Source organism: Hemiscyllium ocellatum, chromosome 1 (genome assembly GCF_020745735.1).
Source record: "Hemiscyllium ocellatum isolate sHemOce1 chromosome 1, sHemOce1.pat.X.cur, whole genome shotgun sequence".
Classification (NCBI taxonomy): domain Eukaryota; kingdom Metazoa; phylum Chordata; class Chondrichthyes; order Orectolobiformes; family Hemiscylliidae; genus Hemiscyllium; species Hemiscyllium ocellatum.
Window position 1 is genome coordinate 115,713,919 of NC_083401.1, and position 15,216 is coordinate 115,729,134.

General features: G+C 37.5%; 1 protein-coding gene across 1 annotated transcript in view; it reads left to right on the forward strand.

The window, feature by feature from the left end:
• The window catches only part of LOC132816516 (protein sel-1 homolog 3-like), a 95,004-nt gene that overhangs the window by 64,753 nt on the left and 15,035 nt on the right, over positions 1-15,216 (forward strand). Inside the window, exons 14-22 of the mRNA XM_060826257.1 lie at positions 490-666; positions 7,315-7,442; positions 7,535-7,618; positions 8,653-8,743; positions 8,855-8,933; positions 9,028-9,137; positions 9,235-9,362; positions 12,147-12,249; positions 13,382-13,454. Of these exons, the coding sequence (XP_060682240.1) occupies positions 490-666; positions 7,315-7,442; positions 7,535-7,618; positions 8,653-8,743; positions 8,855-8,933; positions 9,028-9,137; positions 9,235-9,362; positions 12,147-12,249; positions 13,382-13,454 (973 nt within the window). The remainder of the gene's footprint in view (positions 1-489; positions 667-7,314; positions 7,443-7,534; positions 7,619-8,652; positions 8,744-8,854; positions 8,934-9,027; positions 9,138-9,234; positions 9,363-12,146; positions 12,250-13,381; positions 13,455-15,216) is intronic.

Below are 15,216 nucleotides of genomic sequence, written 5' to 3' on the forward strand. Positions count from 1 at the left end.
GAATTTCAGTACTTGCCCAAGTGGGTTTTGCTCTATGGGTAGGTAGGAAAGCAGAGGAGTTGCCATCTTTTTGGGTGGGTTTAGCACCAAGGGACAAGCGGCACCCTCCAATGGTAGAAGCCCTCTTCCTTTCTAATAGTTAAAACAGTTTTACAAAATGGATTGACCCACATCATGTCAATTGTTTTATAATATTGGTGTCAATTGAGCTTTTAATGAGCTTTGCTAATTCTGGTGCCCTCCCACCCTCTGTGCCATAGGGGTAGGCTTGAATATAAGTGGGAGCTGGTGTGTTAATCACTCACCCTATAAGACATGCCCTCCTTGTCCAAACCTCATCCTGCATGGGCACATAATATTCAGCCCAATGTTCTGAAGAAGACATGGTTCTGTTTCAAGCCCACTGTACCACTATTGAAATATAAGAGAGTGGAAATACATAATTATGTTAATGAGAATTACATCTAAAGTTAATTATTATTGATTCAGGGATCACATGAAGCAATGAATGGTTTGGGATGGTATTATGAAACCTTTAAGAAGGACTATGTGAAAGCTGTGGAGTACTGGGAGCAAGCAATGAAAATGGGAAATCTGGATGCACTACATAATCTTGGAGTGATGTATGAAAGTGGACTATACCCAGGCAAACCTGTAAAAAATGAGGTAAATATCTGCAAATTTCTTCATCTTGTTTATGTCTTCATCACCAAAATCAAACTGTGCTTCTGTTTTTTTTAAGATCTTGCATTCATTATTCATTTGTTTGCAACCTCCCTATGGAATCATAAAACCTCTTTGATAGAGCTACCTAATTATGCCACTCACTCCTGCTACTCTTTCTCTTAGCCCTGCAAGTATATGTCTCATTTACTTATGAAAGTTCACACTGATTCTGTTCCCATCAACCTTTCAGGCAGTGTTTTTCACGTCATTACAACTCACTTTTTTAAAAAAAACTTCTTGTTTTCCCCTGAATTTTTGCCAATTAAATCTGTCCCATAACCAACTCTTCTGTAGCATATCTGGTATGTTAAATTCCCATGCTAATTGTCTGTAGAGTCCCAGGATGTGTAGGTTAGGTGGATTAGCCATGGGAAATGTAGGGTAACAGGGATAGGCTGGGGGTGTGATTCTGGGTGGGATGCTCTTCAGATAGTTGGCGAAGACCTATTGGGCCGAATGGCCTGTTTTCACACTGTGGGGATTCTGTGGTCAAGCTGTAGATTCCATTATAAGAGCAATGTATGTTCGAAGCAGCAGAGACTCTCCAGCCAGAAATGTGGTTGCTATGTCCTTGCTAATGTTCCACAATTTCTCAACATCGTAAAGTCAAAGCCACACAAGGTGGCTTGTTGCAATTTCTTAATTGTCAGTGAACACTTCAGTACAATGTCAACAGTAAAAGTGTTAAGACAGGCTTAAGAATGTGAAAAATGAGAACAGGTGCCATATGGTTCTTAGCTGGTGCACCATTTAATAAGATTCTGCCTTAAATTCTGCCAGAAGTAAAGTCAAACCTATCACCTATTTCTGTGCCTTCTTGATCCCTCCTGTATATAACACAGAATTTTTGATGGCTGGGTTGCCAAAATTGCATATAGTAATACAAATGTTGCCTCACAATGATCCAGGTCAGATTATAACTGGTTTCAATCCATGTAATAACCACTAGTTGTCACAATTTGATTTTGGTAACCTTTCATATAGTGACTAAATATTTCCAGTGAATAACTAAATCTAATTACTTTTTCTCTATTAATAGATTATAGCCCAAATCTACCAATTTCTGTATTATCAAAACTTGAACTTAATTTGGGACGTAATTTGGGACCTTATAAAATTGTTGACACACACAGGCGCACCCACATGTTGAATTTGTCAGGGAAATTTAAGCTTTCAGTAGTCTCATGAAGGGTTTTGGTCCAAAACTTTGGCTTTCCTCCTCCTTGGATGCTGTCTGACCTGCTGTGCTTTTTCAGGTCCACATCTATTGACTGACTCCTGTTACATGGGACTGTCTGTTTGTGTCTCCTGCACTGAGCTCAGTGTTAGAGACACAGGACTCACTGTGTAATTACCTTGGAATTGATACAGTTATCAATTTCTGGCTTAATTCAAAGATTAGCCAGTATTACGCATCTGAACACCACAATCATCTACTCCACTCACTCAGCCTGATCTGTATGATTTTGGTTCCCTAATTTAATGGAAGAGATATTAGCTTTGGAGGAATTCCAGAGTAAGTTCACTAAGTTGATTCTGGGTACAGAGATATTTTCTATGGAGAGATGTTGAGTAGGTCGAGCTTGTACTCTTTGGATTTCGAAGTATGAGTGGTGTCCATATTAAAGTAAATGAGATCCTTAATGGCTACCAGAGTAGAGGTGGAAAGATTGTCTCCACTCTTGGGATAGTTTAGGACCAAAGGCCATAATCTCCGAGTAAGGGTCACCCATTTAAAACAAAAATTAAACATGAATTTTTTTTCCCTCAGAGATAGCAAATCTGTGGAATCTTTTACTACACAGGGCTGTTCAGAATGAGTTGTTATATATAACCAAGGCCGAGGGAGACAGATTTCTACTCATTAAGGAAGTGAAGAGTTATTGGGAAAAGGCAGGAAAGTGGAGTTGAGGATGATCAGATTAACCATGATCTCATTGAATGATGAAGCAGATTTGACGGACCAAAAGGCCTACTTCTACTCAAACATTTTATGGTTTTAATGGTCTTATGACCAATTCTCTCCCATCATGTAATAGCTACCATCTGACACCTGACCCAAATCCGCATGACCCCAACTGACTCTCCTATCACCATCAACCTTCCCCTAACCTAACCAAATTAATCCCAAACTTGACCTGACCTGAATCTCTCCCAGTACCAGCTACCCGACCCAACTACTAGCCTCACTAACCCAACGCAACCCCAACTCAACCCAACTCAACCATCTCACAACTACTCTCTTGGTGTGACCCAACAACTAGTTTATTCATGTACCCACTCATCCACTCACCTGCCTACCTATTCTCTCTCTCACTCACCCAACACAAGAGCTAAAATCTTTTTTAAAATATGTATGCAGCAGCTAATATTAAAAATAAGCATGACCTCTCTTTGCCTGTTGTGTCCAGCACCTGTCAGTCTTCTGCAAAAAGGGCTGCTCTGACCTCACCAGGATTGTGAATCTAGGCTAAAAATGTACAAAAACTATCTGATCACAGAACAGTTTGCAGGCAGTGGCAATTCATAAAGCAGCAAAACTGACTTGAAGATCTGGGCATGGCATGCATTTGTTTCATGAGTTCATTTGCATTGCGCATTACTTAGTCATCCCTTTATTTTATGCATCCACTCTGAAGAAATGTGAACTTTTTAAAGATATGGAATGATTGGGCTGTATGAACGAATTTGTACGTTTTCAACATAAAATCAATGTAGCATCCTTTGGCCCACTTCTTTCATTCACCAAAACCTCTTTGACGGTCTTCAGGTTTCCATGTAACTTGAAATAGGTTTTCTATTTTAAAAAGTACATTTTTTGCTTTGTTAATGAATTGTGCACAATGCAGGAAACTCTCAGCATGCACCAGTAGATCCACCTTGATATCTAATCATTGCCTGTCAATCACAGATTTTTCCAGTGTAGGACATCTTTTCAAATGGATTAGTTATGACAGAGCACCCAGTTTAACTAGATTACAATATAATACTTAAGGAAGTGCTTTACATAACTATCACTTTAATAAGCATTTACTTACAAATATCAGTCAAATGGGTGTGCATCTCACTGCTGAGTACACATATCCTTCATCTGCTGTTTGACCATAATGCTCATGAATGATTGACAAATACTTTTTCCAGAGTTGAGTGTGTCACTGGAAAAACGCAGCAGGCCAGGCAGCATCCAAAGAGCAGGAAAATCGATGTTTCAAGCATAAGCTCTTCATCAGGAATGAATTATTCCTGATGAAGAGGTTATGCTCAAAATGTCGACGCCTGCTCCTCAGATGCTGCCTGGTCTGCTGTGCTTTTCCATCGCCACACTCTTGACTCTGATCTCTAGCATCTGCAGTCCTCACTTTCTCCAAATATTTTATCCAGTCATCATTCTTCAACAGATGTTGTCCCACCAACCAGAAAAAGGAACAGAGTCCATTTTATGGATTTTTAAAAACGTTTTTGGGATCTCATATATGTGTTTGTACTAAGAGTTTGTATTTTACAGTAATTCGCAGAGTCATAGAATTGTTACAGCACAAAAGGAGGGAATTTGCCTTGCACCGGTTCTGTTACTTCACGATAATCTCATGCCTTTGTCTCATACCCTTACATGCAATTTCCAACCAAGTAATCATCCAACACCCTCATGAATACATTATTTGAATCTAACTCCATCACATTTCCAGGCAGTGCATTCCATACCCTAACTGCTCACTGAGTAAAGAAATTTTTGCATCACATCATTTTTGCTTCACTTTAAGTCTGTGCCCTCTATTCTTTTTTTGTTTTATGAATAAGCACAGCTTCTCTTAATCTACCCTGTCCATCCCCCTCATGACTTTGAAAACCTCCATCAAATCTCCTTCTCTTCTCGAAGCATTTTCTTCACTTTTTTTTTCACTGAAGCATAAAAGGTTAAGCGACGACCTTATAGAGGTTTATAAAATAATGAGGGGGATAAATAAAGTTAATGGTAGTTGTTTTTTTTCCATTGGATAGGGGATTTCAAAACTAGGGGCACATTTTTGAAGGTGAGAGGAGAGAGATTTGAAAAAGATGTGAGAGGCAAATCTTTTACACAGAGGGTGGCTCGTGAGTCGAATGAACTTCCTGAGGAAGTGGTAGATTTGGGCACATTACAATGTTTAAAAGACACTGAGATAAGTACATGAATAGGAATGGGTTGGAGAGATATGGGCCAGGAGCAGTCAGGTGGGACTAGTTTAGTTAGGGATTATGTTCAGCATGGATGCTGTATGACTCTATGAGAACAGAGTCAACTTCTTCAATCTATCCTTATAACTGTTTATAATAATTCTAAATCAATTAAAGATAGAGCTGCTCCTAAGTTGTTTCCATCAGTTAAAACCCAAGTCTAATTTTTAAAAGTATGTTTCTGTTCCATTCCACTATTCAGATTTAACGTGTATGATTAGTGCATCAAAGGACTAATAGATGGTGAATCTCTATTCTGTCCGGATTTTCCTAACAAATCAATGTGCATAGAAGTAATGACAATCAAGATTGGTGATAGGAAAATTAATATTGGAGCTAATAGTAAATAATTTAACTACATTTATAATTATTGAAGAAATTTTCAAATAGAAACTTTCCTATTTTCAATGTATTTCAATGTCAATTGAAAATTGCACAGAAGTAATTTAGTTCTCATGCCTCCTGGAAAATCTCTTAACCTGCAGAACTCCATAGACCACAGCTTGAGAGTTACTGCATTATGTCACAGGTTAGGTGAAGTCCCCACATTCGCAGAGGACCGTGCAGCTGCACTCTCATTAGAGACACAACTAGTAATGGGTTTAATCTGAGGGTCACCGTACCTCAGGTGAGGGGCAAGGTTGAGAAAGCAAAATCTTCATGATAACCTCAGCTGGTACAGGAAATAAACTCATGCTGTTGGCATTACTCTGCATTGCAAACCTAAATGTCCAGCCAGTTGAGCTAACATCTGTGGTGTGTTATGCCTCATTGTCAATTTGTCAGTGTACCTTTAAAAGTCATGCTGCTGACATCATCATTGTATGATAGCGTGGGTATGGGGGTATAAAGATTACAAGCTCCAGCTCAATTCAGATCACTTTAAGCATGACACACAAATGGGAACATACTGCTCTGTAATATTTAAGTATTTTAGTCTAATAAATATCTGTTTGATTATTCTATACTAGGTTATCCACTTCTAGTCTCTTACGTTACATGGATGACTTAAGCATTGGTGGTGTATGTATGGAATGAGTGCCAGAGGAATTGGTAGAGGCGGGTAAAATTACAACTTTTGAGTCATCTGGATGAGTGTATGAATAGGAAGGGTTTAGAGGGATATGAGCCGAATGCTGGCAAGTGGAACAAAGTCAAATTGGGATGTCTGATTGATGTGGTCAAGTTGGACTGAATGATCTGTTTCTATGCTGTTTGACTCTATAACTCACTGCTGATCCAATGCATTACACTGTAGTAAGATAAGAATCTAATTTGGAAGTGAGAAAAACCTGTGAATGTTTGTCTGGCATCCGGTCATGGATGAGCAGAAATATAGTCCAACGAAGTATGACAGAAATCATGCTCTTTGATCTACTCTACAAGTTCACACAAAAACATTGACCTCTTTCCTCTTCCTGGGAACTGATTGGGGCTGAACTAGACCATTCTCAAACTTCATGTTATATTTAAACCTGAAAACAGCTTAGACCATCTATGTAGCTGATTATCTCCTTACAGTGTAGTACTGGCTGGCCACCCACCTTCCAGCCTGCTACATTTGAGCTTAATTAAAGCAATGCTGTATGTATCTGCACTCACCCCAATTCTCATTGATGCAACTGCCCTGGGATCACTGACTTAAATTGGTTTGTGGTCAATGGTTCCATTTTGGTTCTCATTCTAGTCTCTAAATCAATCCATGGTTTTGCTCGCTCTCTCTCTCTCTCTCTCTCTCACACAGACACACACACATCATCTTTAGCCTTCCAACTATCTGAGATGTCTACATCCTCCTATTTTGTCCTTTTGCATGCCCTGATTTTTAAATACTCCACCCTGGTGGGTGTGCCTCAGCTCTTGGAATCCTAAATCTCCCATCTCTCCCACCTTCTCATACCCACTCCTCTCTCTCTCCCTCGCTAGCCTCCCTTATAAAATGTTCTTTGAAACCTACCTCTGTGACCAAACTTGATATCTCCTTATGTGGTGAGTTTAACTTTGTTTGCTGGCACATTTAGGATTAATGAAATATGAAATTCATTTCCTAAGTGGAAGTGTGCATCTTCTACCTAATTTTTTAGGAAGCTGAAATACAATTATTTGGGTTCTCAATACTTTTATGTGCCCTTGGTTACCCGTGAATAATTGCATGGGAATATCTTGCTCAGATCGTGTTCAGGAATTTCCTCAGAGTGACTGTTCCTTTGCTGTCATAATCAAAAGTACTGTTCAAACTCTCTTCACCCATATCCAAGTTTCCATTATAATTCTGGCAACTTGACATAGCTCCAAGAAATTTTCCTGTCTTGGGAATTTTCTCTATCTGAATAACTTTGATGAAAATGATACTTATTTTGTTTTTTTTACTAGACAGAAGCATTTCAGTATTACTATAAAGCTGGATCTGGTGGACACTTTGAAAGTGTAGCTCGCTGCTCCTTTTATTGGAGTACAGGAAACTTTGAATCTATTCCACATAACCCCAGAATGGCAGTCCTGTAAGATACATATTATAAATTCTTTCTTTGCAATATTTGATTGTAAACAACTGCATTAAAGTCATAGTTTCTTTGTGTTTTTCCCATGACAGTTGGACCAGATTTGTTGCTGAAAACAATGGATTTTTGGGTTATTTCATGAGAAAAGCTATGGATGCCTATCTTCAGAAATCCTGGTAAAATGAAGCTGTGTCCTTAGATCTTGTGATTGTAAATATTGCACTTTTTCAAGATTGTAGTTCAATTTTGTTTCTTTGTTTCTTATCTAATGCATGAGGAATTAAATTTAATTATGATGACAGATTTTCCATTCCATTGTTCACAGTCAGAAAATATTGTGTTTACTGACAATTGGATAATTTCAAGTGTCACATGAGTAAAGTGATACTTTAAGGGCTTGTCAACATTCTTAATATACTTTAGAGATTGACAGTGCCTGAATAAACTTTGAAATTTAAACAATGTTAATATCCCACTTCTAATATTTGACATGATTTGGAGATGCCGGTGTTGGTCTGAGGTGTACAAAGTTAAAAACCACACAACACCAGGTTATAGTCCAACAGGTTTAATTGGAAGCACACTAGCTTTTGGAGCGACGCTCCTTCATCAGGTGATCACCTGATCACACAATGACCTGATGAAGGAGCGTCGCTCCGAAAGCTAGTGTGCTTCAAATTAAACCTGTTGGACTATAACCTGGTATTGTGTGATTTTTAACCTAATATTTGACAACACACTCAGGAAGTTAAGAATTAAGGCATATACCAAGAAGTAATGATTTCAATTATTTCTCTTGATGTCCCATGGTATCCATGCAATTTTACCTGTTGTATATAATCATTTACAATAAAACTGTAAAATTTGATAAATTCACTTAATCATTCCATTTTGATCTATTCTAATAGAAGTAAGTGACAAATTCAATCATCTGTATTTTTATACCTATACATTTTTGTTATTATTGATATTGTCTGACGTATTAGCACTGCTGCTGAATCAGAATTTCTCCCAATACTTTCTGAAATTTTTATGACATATTTCTCAAGTCCAATTTACACTGTCCATTGTTGCTAATGCAGAACAATTGGTGAATTTGCTTATTGCATAGTATTATGATTAGAAGTCTTAACATTTCTATATTTAGAAACTGAATAGTTCAAAGAGGTTAAATTATTTTTTAAAAAATCTATAATCTCAACTGCCCTAGGAATGAAGCCTTGCTATATTTCCTTGTGACAGCAGAAACAGGAATTGAAACGTCACAGACAAATGTTGCTTATTTCTGTGAACAACACCCTGTAAGTAACTGCTCATTGATATTTTAATAGCATTTGTTGAAAATTCAGGGGTATGTTTTTCATTTGTATAAACAAAAATTAAAAATCTATCTTCAAATGTGTTTTGATTAGGATCTCACAAATAGCAGTGATGAATATATATGGAGATATTATAATTTATCTGCATTTCAACTGACCACACATCCTTTTGGTATGTAATCTGTGGATATTTGATCTGACTTGAAATCACACTTCAAGTAAATAGCAATATATTAATCCACTTCTTAATTGCGTATAATTTTCAGTTTTAATAAAAATGGGAGATTACTACTATTATGGTCACAACAACCATAAAAAAGACATCACGCAAGCAATTGAGATGTACACCTCTGCTGCTTTATTGAAATGTTCACAAGTAAGTATTCCAGTTGTTGGACCACTTCATCACAGTCAGCAAGTTCTATGTGTCCTAATGTCTTGTATATCCATAATTTTTTATTGCTTTCCAACAGGCATTTTATAATTTGGGTTCACTGGTAGAGGAGGGAATTCATATACCAGAAAAAAGTTTAGACCTTCTAAACATTCGAGCAGCAAATCATTCCAACAACTCCTCAATCCTGCTGGAATTATATGGAAGGTAAGCCAAAATGCCCTTTACAAACATAATCTATTCTGATTTTTATTTCTAATTGTGAATCAAACTACTCAGTACAATAGGTCTCCTAATGCCCCTTGTGGTTCAGATTTCTGAAGATTTTCCCCATTTAAAAAATAGTCTGCACCTTTATTCTTCTTCCCAAAGTGCATAACCTCACACCTTCCCATAATGTATTGCATCTACCACTTTGTCCACTCTCCTAGCCTGTTCAAGTCCTTCTGCAGCGTCCCTGTCTCCTCTACACTATCGGCCCCTCCACCTATCTTTGTGTCATCTGGATCAGGGCATCATGCAATCAGCAAACATGTCCAGCAGTGGCCTTTTTGATGGAGGAAAGGCTATTGATTGAGCAACTAAAGAGGGTTCAACCTTGGAAAGTGAGTGAAGGACTCCTGTAATGATACTTCGAGACTGACATGATTCCCCTTCAACAATAAAGCAAAGGTTGTGTCAATCAGACTTTGGCTGCAAAAAGATATGAAGACAAGAGTTGGACACAATAGTCAGAAATAAAGAAAATGAAACGTAACCCAGCTAAGAGCAGAGGTAGAACTGTTCACAGTATTCTAGTATCTTGTATAGTTTTAGCGAGACGTGCCGATTTTGATACTCCATTCCCTCTGAAATAAATGCCAATGTTCTGTTTGCCTTCCCAATAGCTTCTGAATTTATATGCTAACTTCTTGTGATTCACAGATGCGGATGCTCCTTTACAGTTTCCTACATAATATTCCATATATCAGATTTTTGCCCACTCTGTGTTCATCCTCACCACTTGCCTTCCCATCTATTTTTGTGTCATTGTGAACTTGATTATAGTACTTTCACTTTCCTCATCCAAGTCACAGTATATATTGTAAATAGTTATGGCACAGTATTGATCCCAGTGGAACACAAATAGTTTACAAATTGCCATCCTGCCATCCCACCCTTGTTGAAACTCTCTATCATTTGTTGGTTATCTAATCCTGTAATCCATGATAATACACTATTCCCAAGTCTATCTTGGAGTGCTTAGCTTGCTAAGTTTTATGAGCAGTTACTTATCAAAATCCAAATATATTACATCTCTCATTCCTCTTTACCTATCCAACTTATTACATTCTCAGGGCATTCTAATAAATTTGACAGGCATGTGCCCCCACCCCCCTTCCTGAAGCCATTCTGCTTGATTATAGTATGAATTTCTAAATGCTTCGCTAATGAACCCTTTATTATAGCCTCTGATATTTTCCCAATGACAGATATTAAGCTGACTGGCCTATAGTCAGCTGTTTTTTGTCACCCTTTAGTTTTGAATAAGGGTCTTATTTTGGAAGTTTGTAATAGTCTGGAATTTCGGCAGAATCTAAGTATTTTTGGATGATTATTAAAAGTGTATCCATATAGCTACCTTTGTGGCTACTTCCTTCATAGGATGCAAACCATCAGGTCAGGAGACTTATTGGCTTTTAGTCCATTAGTTTCCCCAGTACATTTGATAGTCTTTGCATTTATTTCCTCCCCACCTTTTTCCTCTCAATTCAGTATTCTTAAATGCTATTAATGGCCTCTCATGTGAAGAGGCTATTCAGCCCCTCTGCCATTTCCTGGTTCCTTGTGATTAATTCTCCAGCCTTGTTATCTACAGGGCCTACGTTCACCTTGGCCTTCTCTTCCTTTTTTATATATTTAAAGAAGTTTTTGCCGTACATCTTAATATTGCTTGCTAGTCTGCCCAAATAAATTATTTTCTCCCTCTTTATTTGTTTTTGTCTTTTTTTTGGCTTTTAAAACTTTCCCAATCCTCTGATTAATCATTAATCTTTGCCACAGTGTGTATGTTGTTGTTTGTGTTTCAATTAGATATTCTCTTTAACTTCCTTGGTTAACAATAGTTGGTCTATACTCTTCCTTAAATCCTTTTTCCTCACTGGCATATATCTTTGATGGGAATCATTAACAATGCTACGTCTACAATTGTTCATCAACAGTCTTATCCTCTAAAATCCTTTCCCACTCCATTATAGCCAATTCTGTATTCATTCCTTTGCAAATGGCTCTATTTAAATTTAGCACCATTATTTCCAACCCAGCTCGAGAATGAGTTGAGAGTTCCATCAATGTCATGGATCGTGTGAATTCTGATTGTTATATATGAGACCCTCTACTCCACAGTGAATGAAGAGTATATTATGGAGGTCACTGCGAGCTGCCTGTGCCATCACTTTCATTGAAGATACAACAAGAGTATTAAAACACTCCCTGCCAATGGAGGATAGACATCTTCAGGCCACTATTGACAAATCTTTGCTTTCCTTCACGATTTTCTTTTCTTGACTCACTATTAATAAAATAAAAACTATTTTTTATAATTTGTTTATGAAAATTATTATTCGTGTATTCTCAAAACAAATTAAATGTGCATTTTATGAAGAGATTTTTAATAAACTTTAGTGTACTTACCATCTTCATATCTCTAACCCAAGAGTGCTATCAGTTGATTACCTACCGCACAGGGACTGTAGCGGTTCAATAAGGCAGCTCGCAATCATCTGCTGAGGGCAGTTAGGAACAGACAGTAAATGCTGACCAACCAGCAAAGCCCACATCCCACAAATGAATTTTAAAAAATGAGTCCTGAGATGAATGATGAGAATCCATGGTTTGTTCTGGATTATAAAATGGGGAATAGTCGTACAATAACAGCATGGTAATTCAAATTCATTTTGAGTTGCTCACTTTGCAATGTATAAACGTATTTCATTTTCTCTGTTTTTCCAGGTGTATAACCGTAGATATGGAAGAGGGTTTTGTCCCATGTTCTATCGCTTTGCTTTGTATTCACCTGAAAACTATATGGAGGAATAGCTGCTCTGCTGCTCTTGTATGTATTCCACAAACACGCGCTCTTACTTTATGTTGCTTTCCTTAGGCATTTCATGAGCAGTTGGTTCAGCGCTTGATATAGGTAAAAACGAGGTTTGCCGATGCTGGAAACGATGTCCTGATGAAGGGCTTTTGCCCGAAACATTGATTTTCCTGCTCCTCGGATGCTGCCTGACCTGCTGTAGTTTTCCAGCACCACTCTAATTTAGACTCAGCACTTGATATACCTATGATTCTGAATTTTATTGACCACCATTTTCAAAGAACAATATGGCACAGGAACAAGCCCTTCGACTCTCCAAGGCTGCGCCAACATAGTTTGTCCATTTTCCATGAAAGCATTTGGGACATGGTGTTAGTTCATGAGAAAAAAATCAAATTTTTATGAAGCTCATGATGTACATCATTGCTGTTTACATCATATGCTGGCAAACAAAAATGCTTGACAAATTTTCACAAGCATTGAAACATACAAATTAGGAGCAGGAGTAGGCCATTTGGCCCATCACACCCACTCCTGCATTCAATGTTAGGGCTGATCTTCTATCTCAACACTGTACTGATGCTGTGTCCCCATAGTCTGGAATCTCTGTGTTTCACAAAAAAATTTTATGTCCAGTAAAATTATGAATATGCATTCTTATTTCTCAGTTTCTGAGAGCTTGGGTCCAAATTTTATCACTATGGTCAAGACCTAATCAAACTAACATCAGCCATTCTTAAATAAGCTAAAGATTTATAAATTTACAGTCAAAGGTGTACAGCTTCCACAAAAGAAAAAAATGCAAATGTCAATGAACCTTGAGTATCATAGAATCATCATAGAATCCCTACAGTGTGGAAACAGGCCTTGGCCCAACACATCCACACTGACCCTCCAAAGAGTAACCCACCCTCACCCATTACTCTGCCCTATTACCCTACATTTACTCCTGCCTAATGCCCCTAATTTACACATCCCTGAATGCTGTGGGCAATTCAACATGGCCGATTCACCTAACCTTCACATCTTTGGATTCTGCATATCTGCGTATTTTTTCCATTCAGGATATACATTCTTCAGTCAATATCTTCAGAAACTGTTTTACCTATTGAATTGGAAATTGAATCATTTGTGTGTTTGTTTTCAGTTATATACTGCAGGCTCAGTACTCCTATCAACTTTGATTGTTTTTGCTGTTAAGCATTACCGGGACACAACAGGTAGGTTACAGAGAAATATTGAAGAAATTCTACAGCCTTTTAATTGAATGCATGACTTTTTTAAGAAAGGAGAGACATATAATTGAAGTGATGATGAAGTTGAAAATAATGTTTTTAAAATGTGATAGAAACACGCCCATTGTTCAATGATGAAATGCTGATGTAGAATAAGATAAACAATTGAACAATTGAAACCTTAAAAGATTGTTAAATTTGAAAGAATGTTAAATTTGTTCTTCACTTTCAATTTGTTTGCTTTCAGTATAAATATGACCTATACCTTTATAAATGCTATTTTTCCTTCAAACTGATGCAAAATACATTTTATCCAGATATAAATGAAGATATTATGATTGATAGACATGTGGGTACATGTAAGGATTTTATTCAATTATATTTATATTATATGGAAGCTTAAGTTTCTTTGGAAATTTAGTATATTTTCACTGACCTTGACACGATAACCCATGTTTTATATAGGAACATAAGAAATAGGAGTAGCAGTATACCATGCTGGCCCTTGAATGCCAACCCCACTAATCAATTAGCTTGTAGCATCATTTCTATCTTCCCCATATCCTTTCCAATGTTTAACTTCAGGAAATCAATCAATCTCAGTTATGAATACATTCGGTGATTAGGCCTTCATATTATTGTGGTGGAGAATTCCAAGGAGTCATCACCCCTTAAGCAAAAAGATTATTCCCATATTCCAGTCTCTAAAATTGCCTTTTATTCTGATAGAGTGTCCTGTGGTTCTGGACTCACCAACTATGGAAAATGGTACATCCACTGGTTCCTCATTATCTATTCTGCCAGATAAATGCTAGATAGAAGACAAAGAGGTTGCTGAAATCATGAATGTACAATTCTATTGAAATTACCAGTAGATGTAATGATGTATAAGTTTGTAAACCCTGCTATGGCAGCTCATGCTATTGAGATAAAGAAATATTTACCCTGCTGAAGTCCATGGATGAAATTTAATACACTACACACACTACCACCTCACTCAACACCGTTCCTGTCACCCCAGTGGGTTCTGAGGTAAATGGGGTCATGTAAATGGTGGGGAGGCTCCACATTGGATTTCCTGCTGCCCTCTGATTAAGTTTGGATCAGGAGAATTGACAGGACGCTACTTCTCAAGGCCAGTTGAGTCCATTAAGTGGGCATCAGGGATGTCATTCAGTAAATTGTATTGATTGGTCGGTGGCCTGTGGGCATTTTGTGACTGAACTGGCATCAAAATGGGGCTCCTTTTCATAATGATTGACTTAACTCAGCTGACAGTGGAAATTGAATGTAGAACATTTCTGAACATTACAGTTAAGCTATTCACTGCTGCATCAGAAAATGAGCAAGATTTTATTTAATTGAGATGGTAGAAAAATCACAAAGTGATTTAAATAACATGATAAATATTTTTATTTTAGTAATAGTTTTCAAATATGCCTTGACCTTTTTAGATGAGGATGATTACTGATTGTATTAAACATGCCACCCGTCTATAACTGATTGTGCACGTGTGTAAGTGCCAATTGCATAGCACGCATCTTCATTCCGTGTATGTTTGCATGCCAGAACACACTGGCGTGTTATAAAGCATTAACTGGGATTCAGAAAAGCAATTCTAGTCAATTGGGCTTTGTGTAATTTGATAAAACGAACAGTAGAAGACACTATTGCTCTTTTACACTCGCCTCAGTATTCAGGTGAAATTTAATCATCTATGAACATTTTCCCATATGCAGCTACTTTA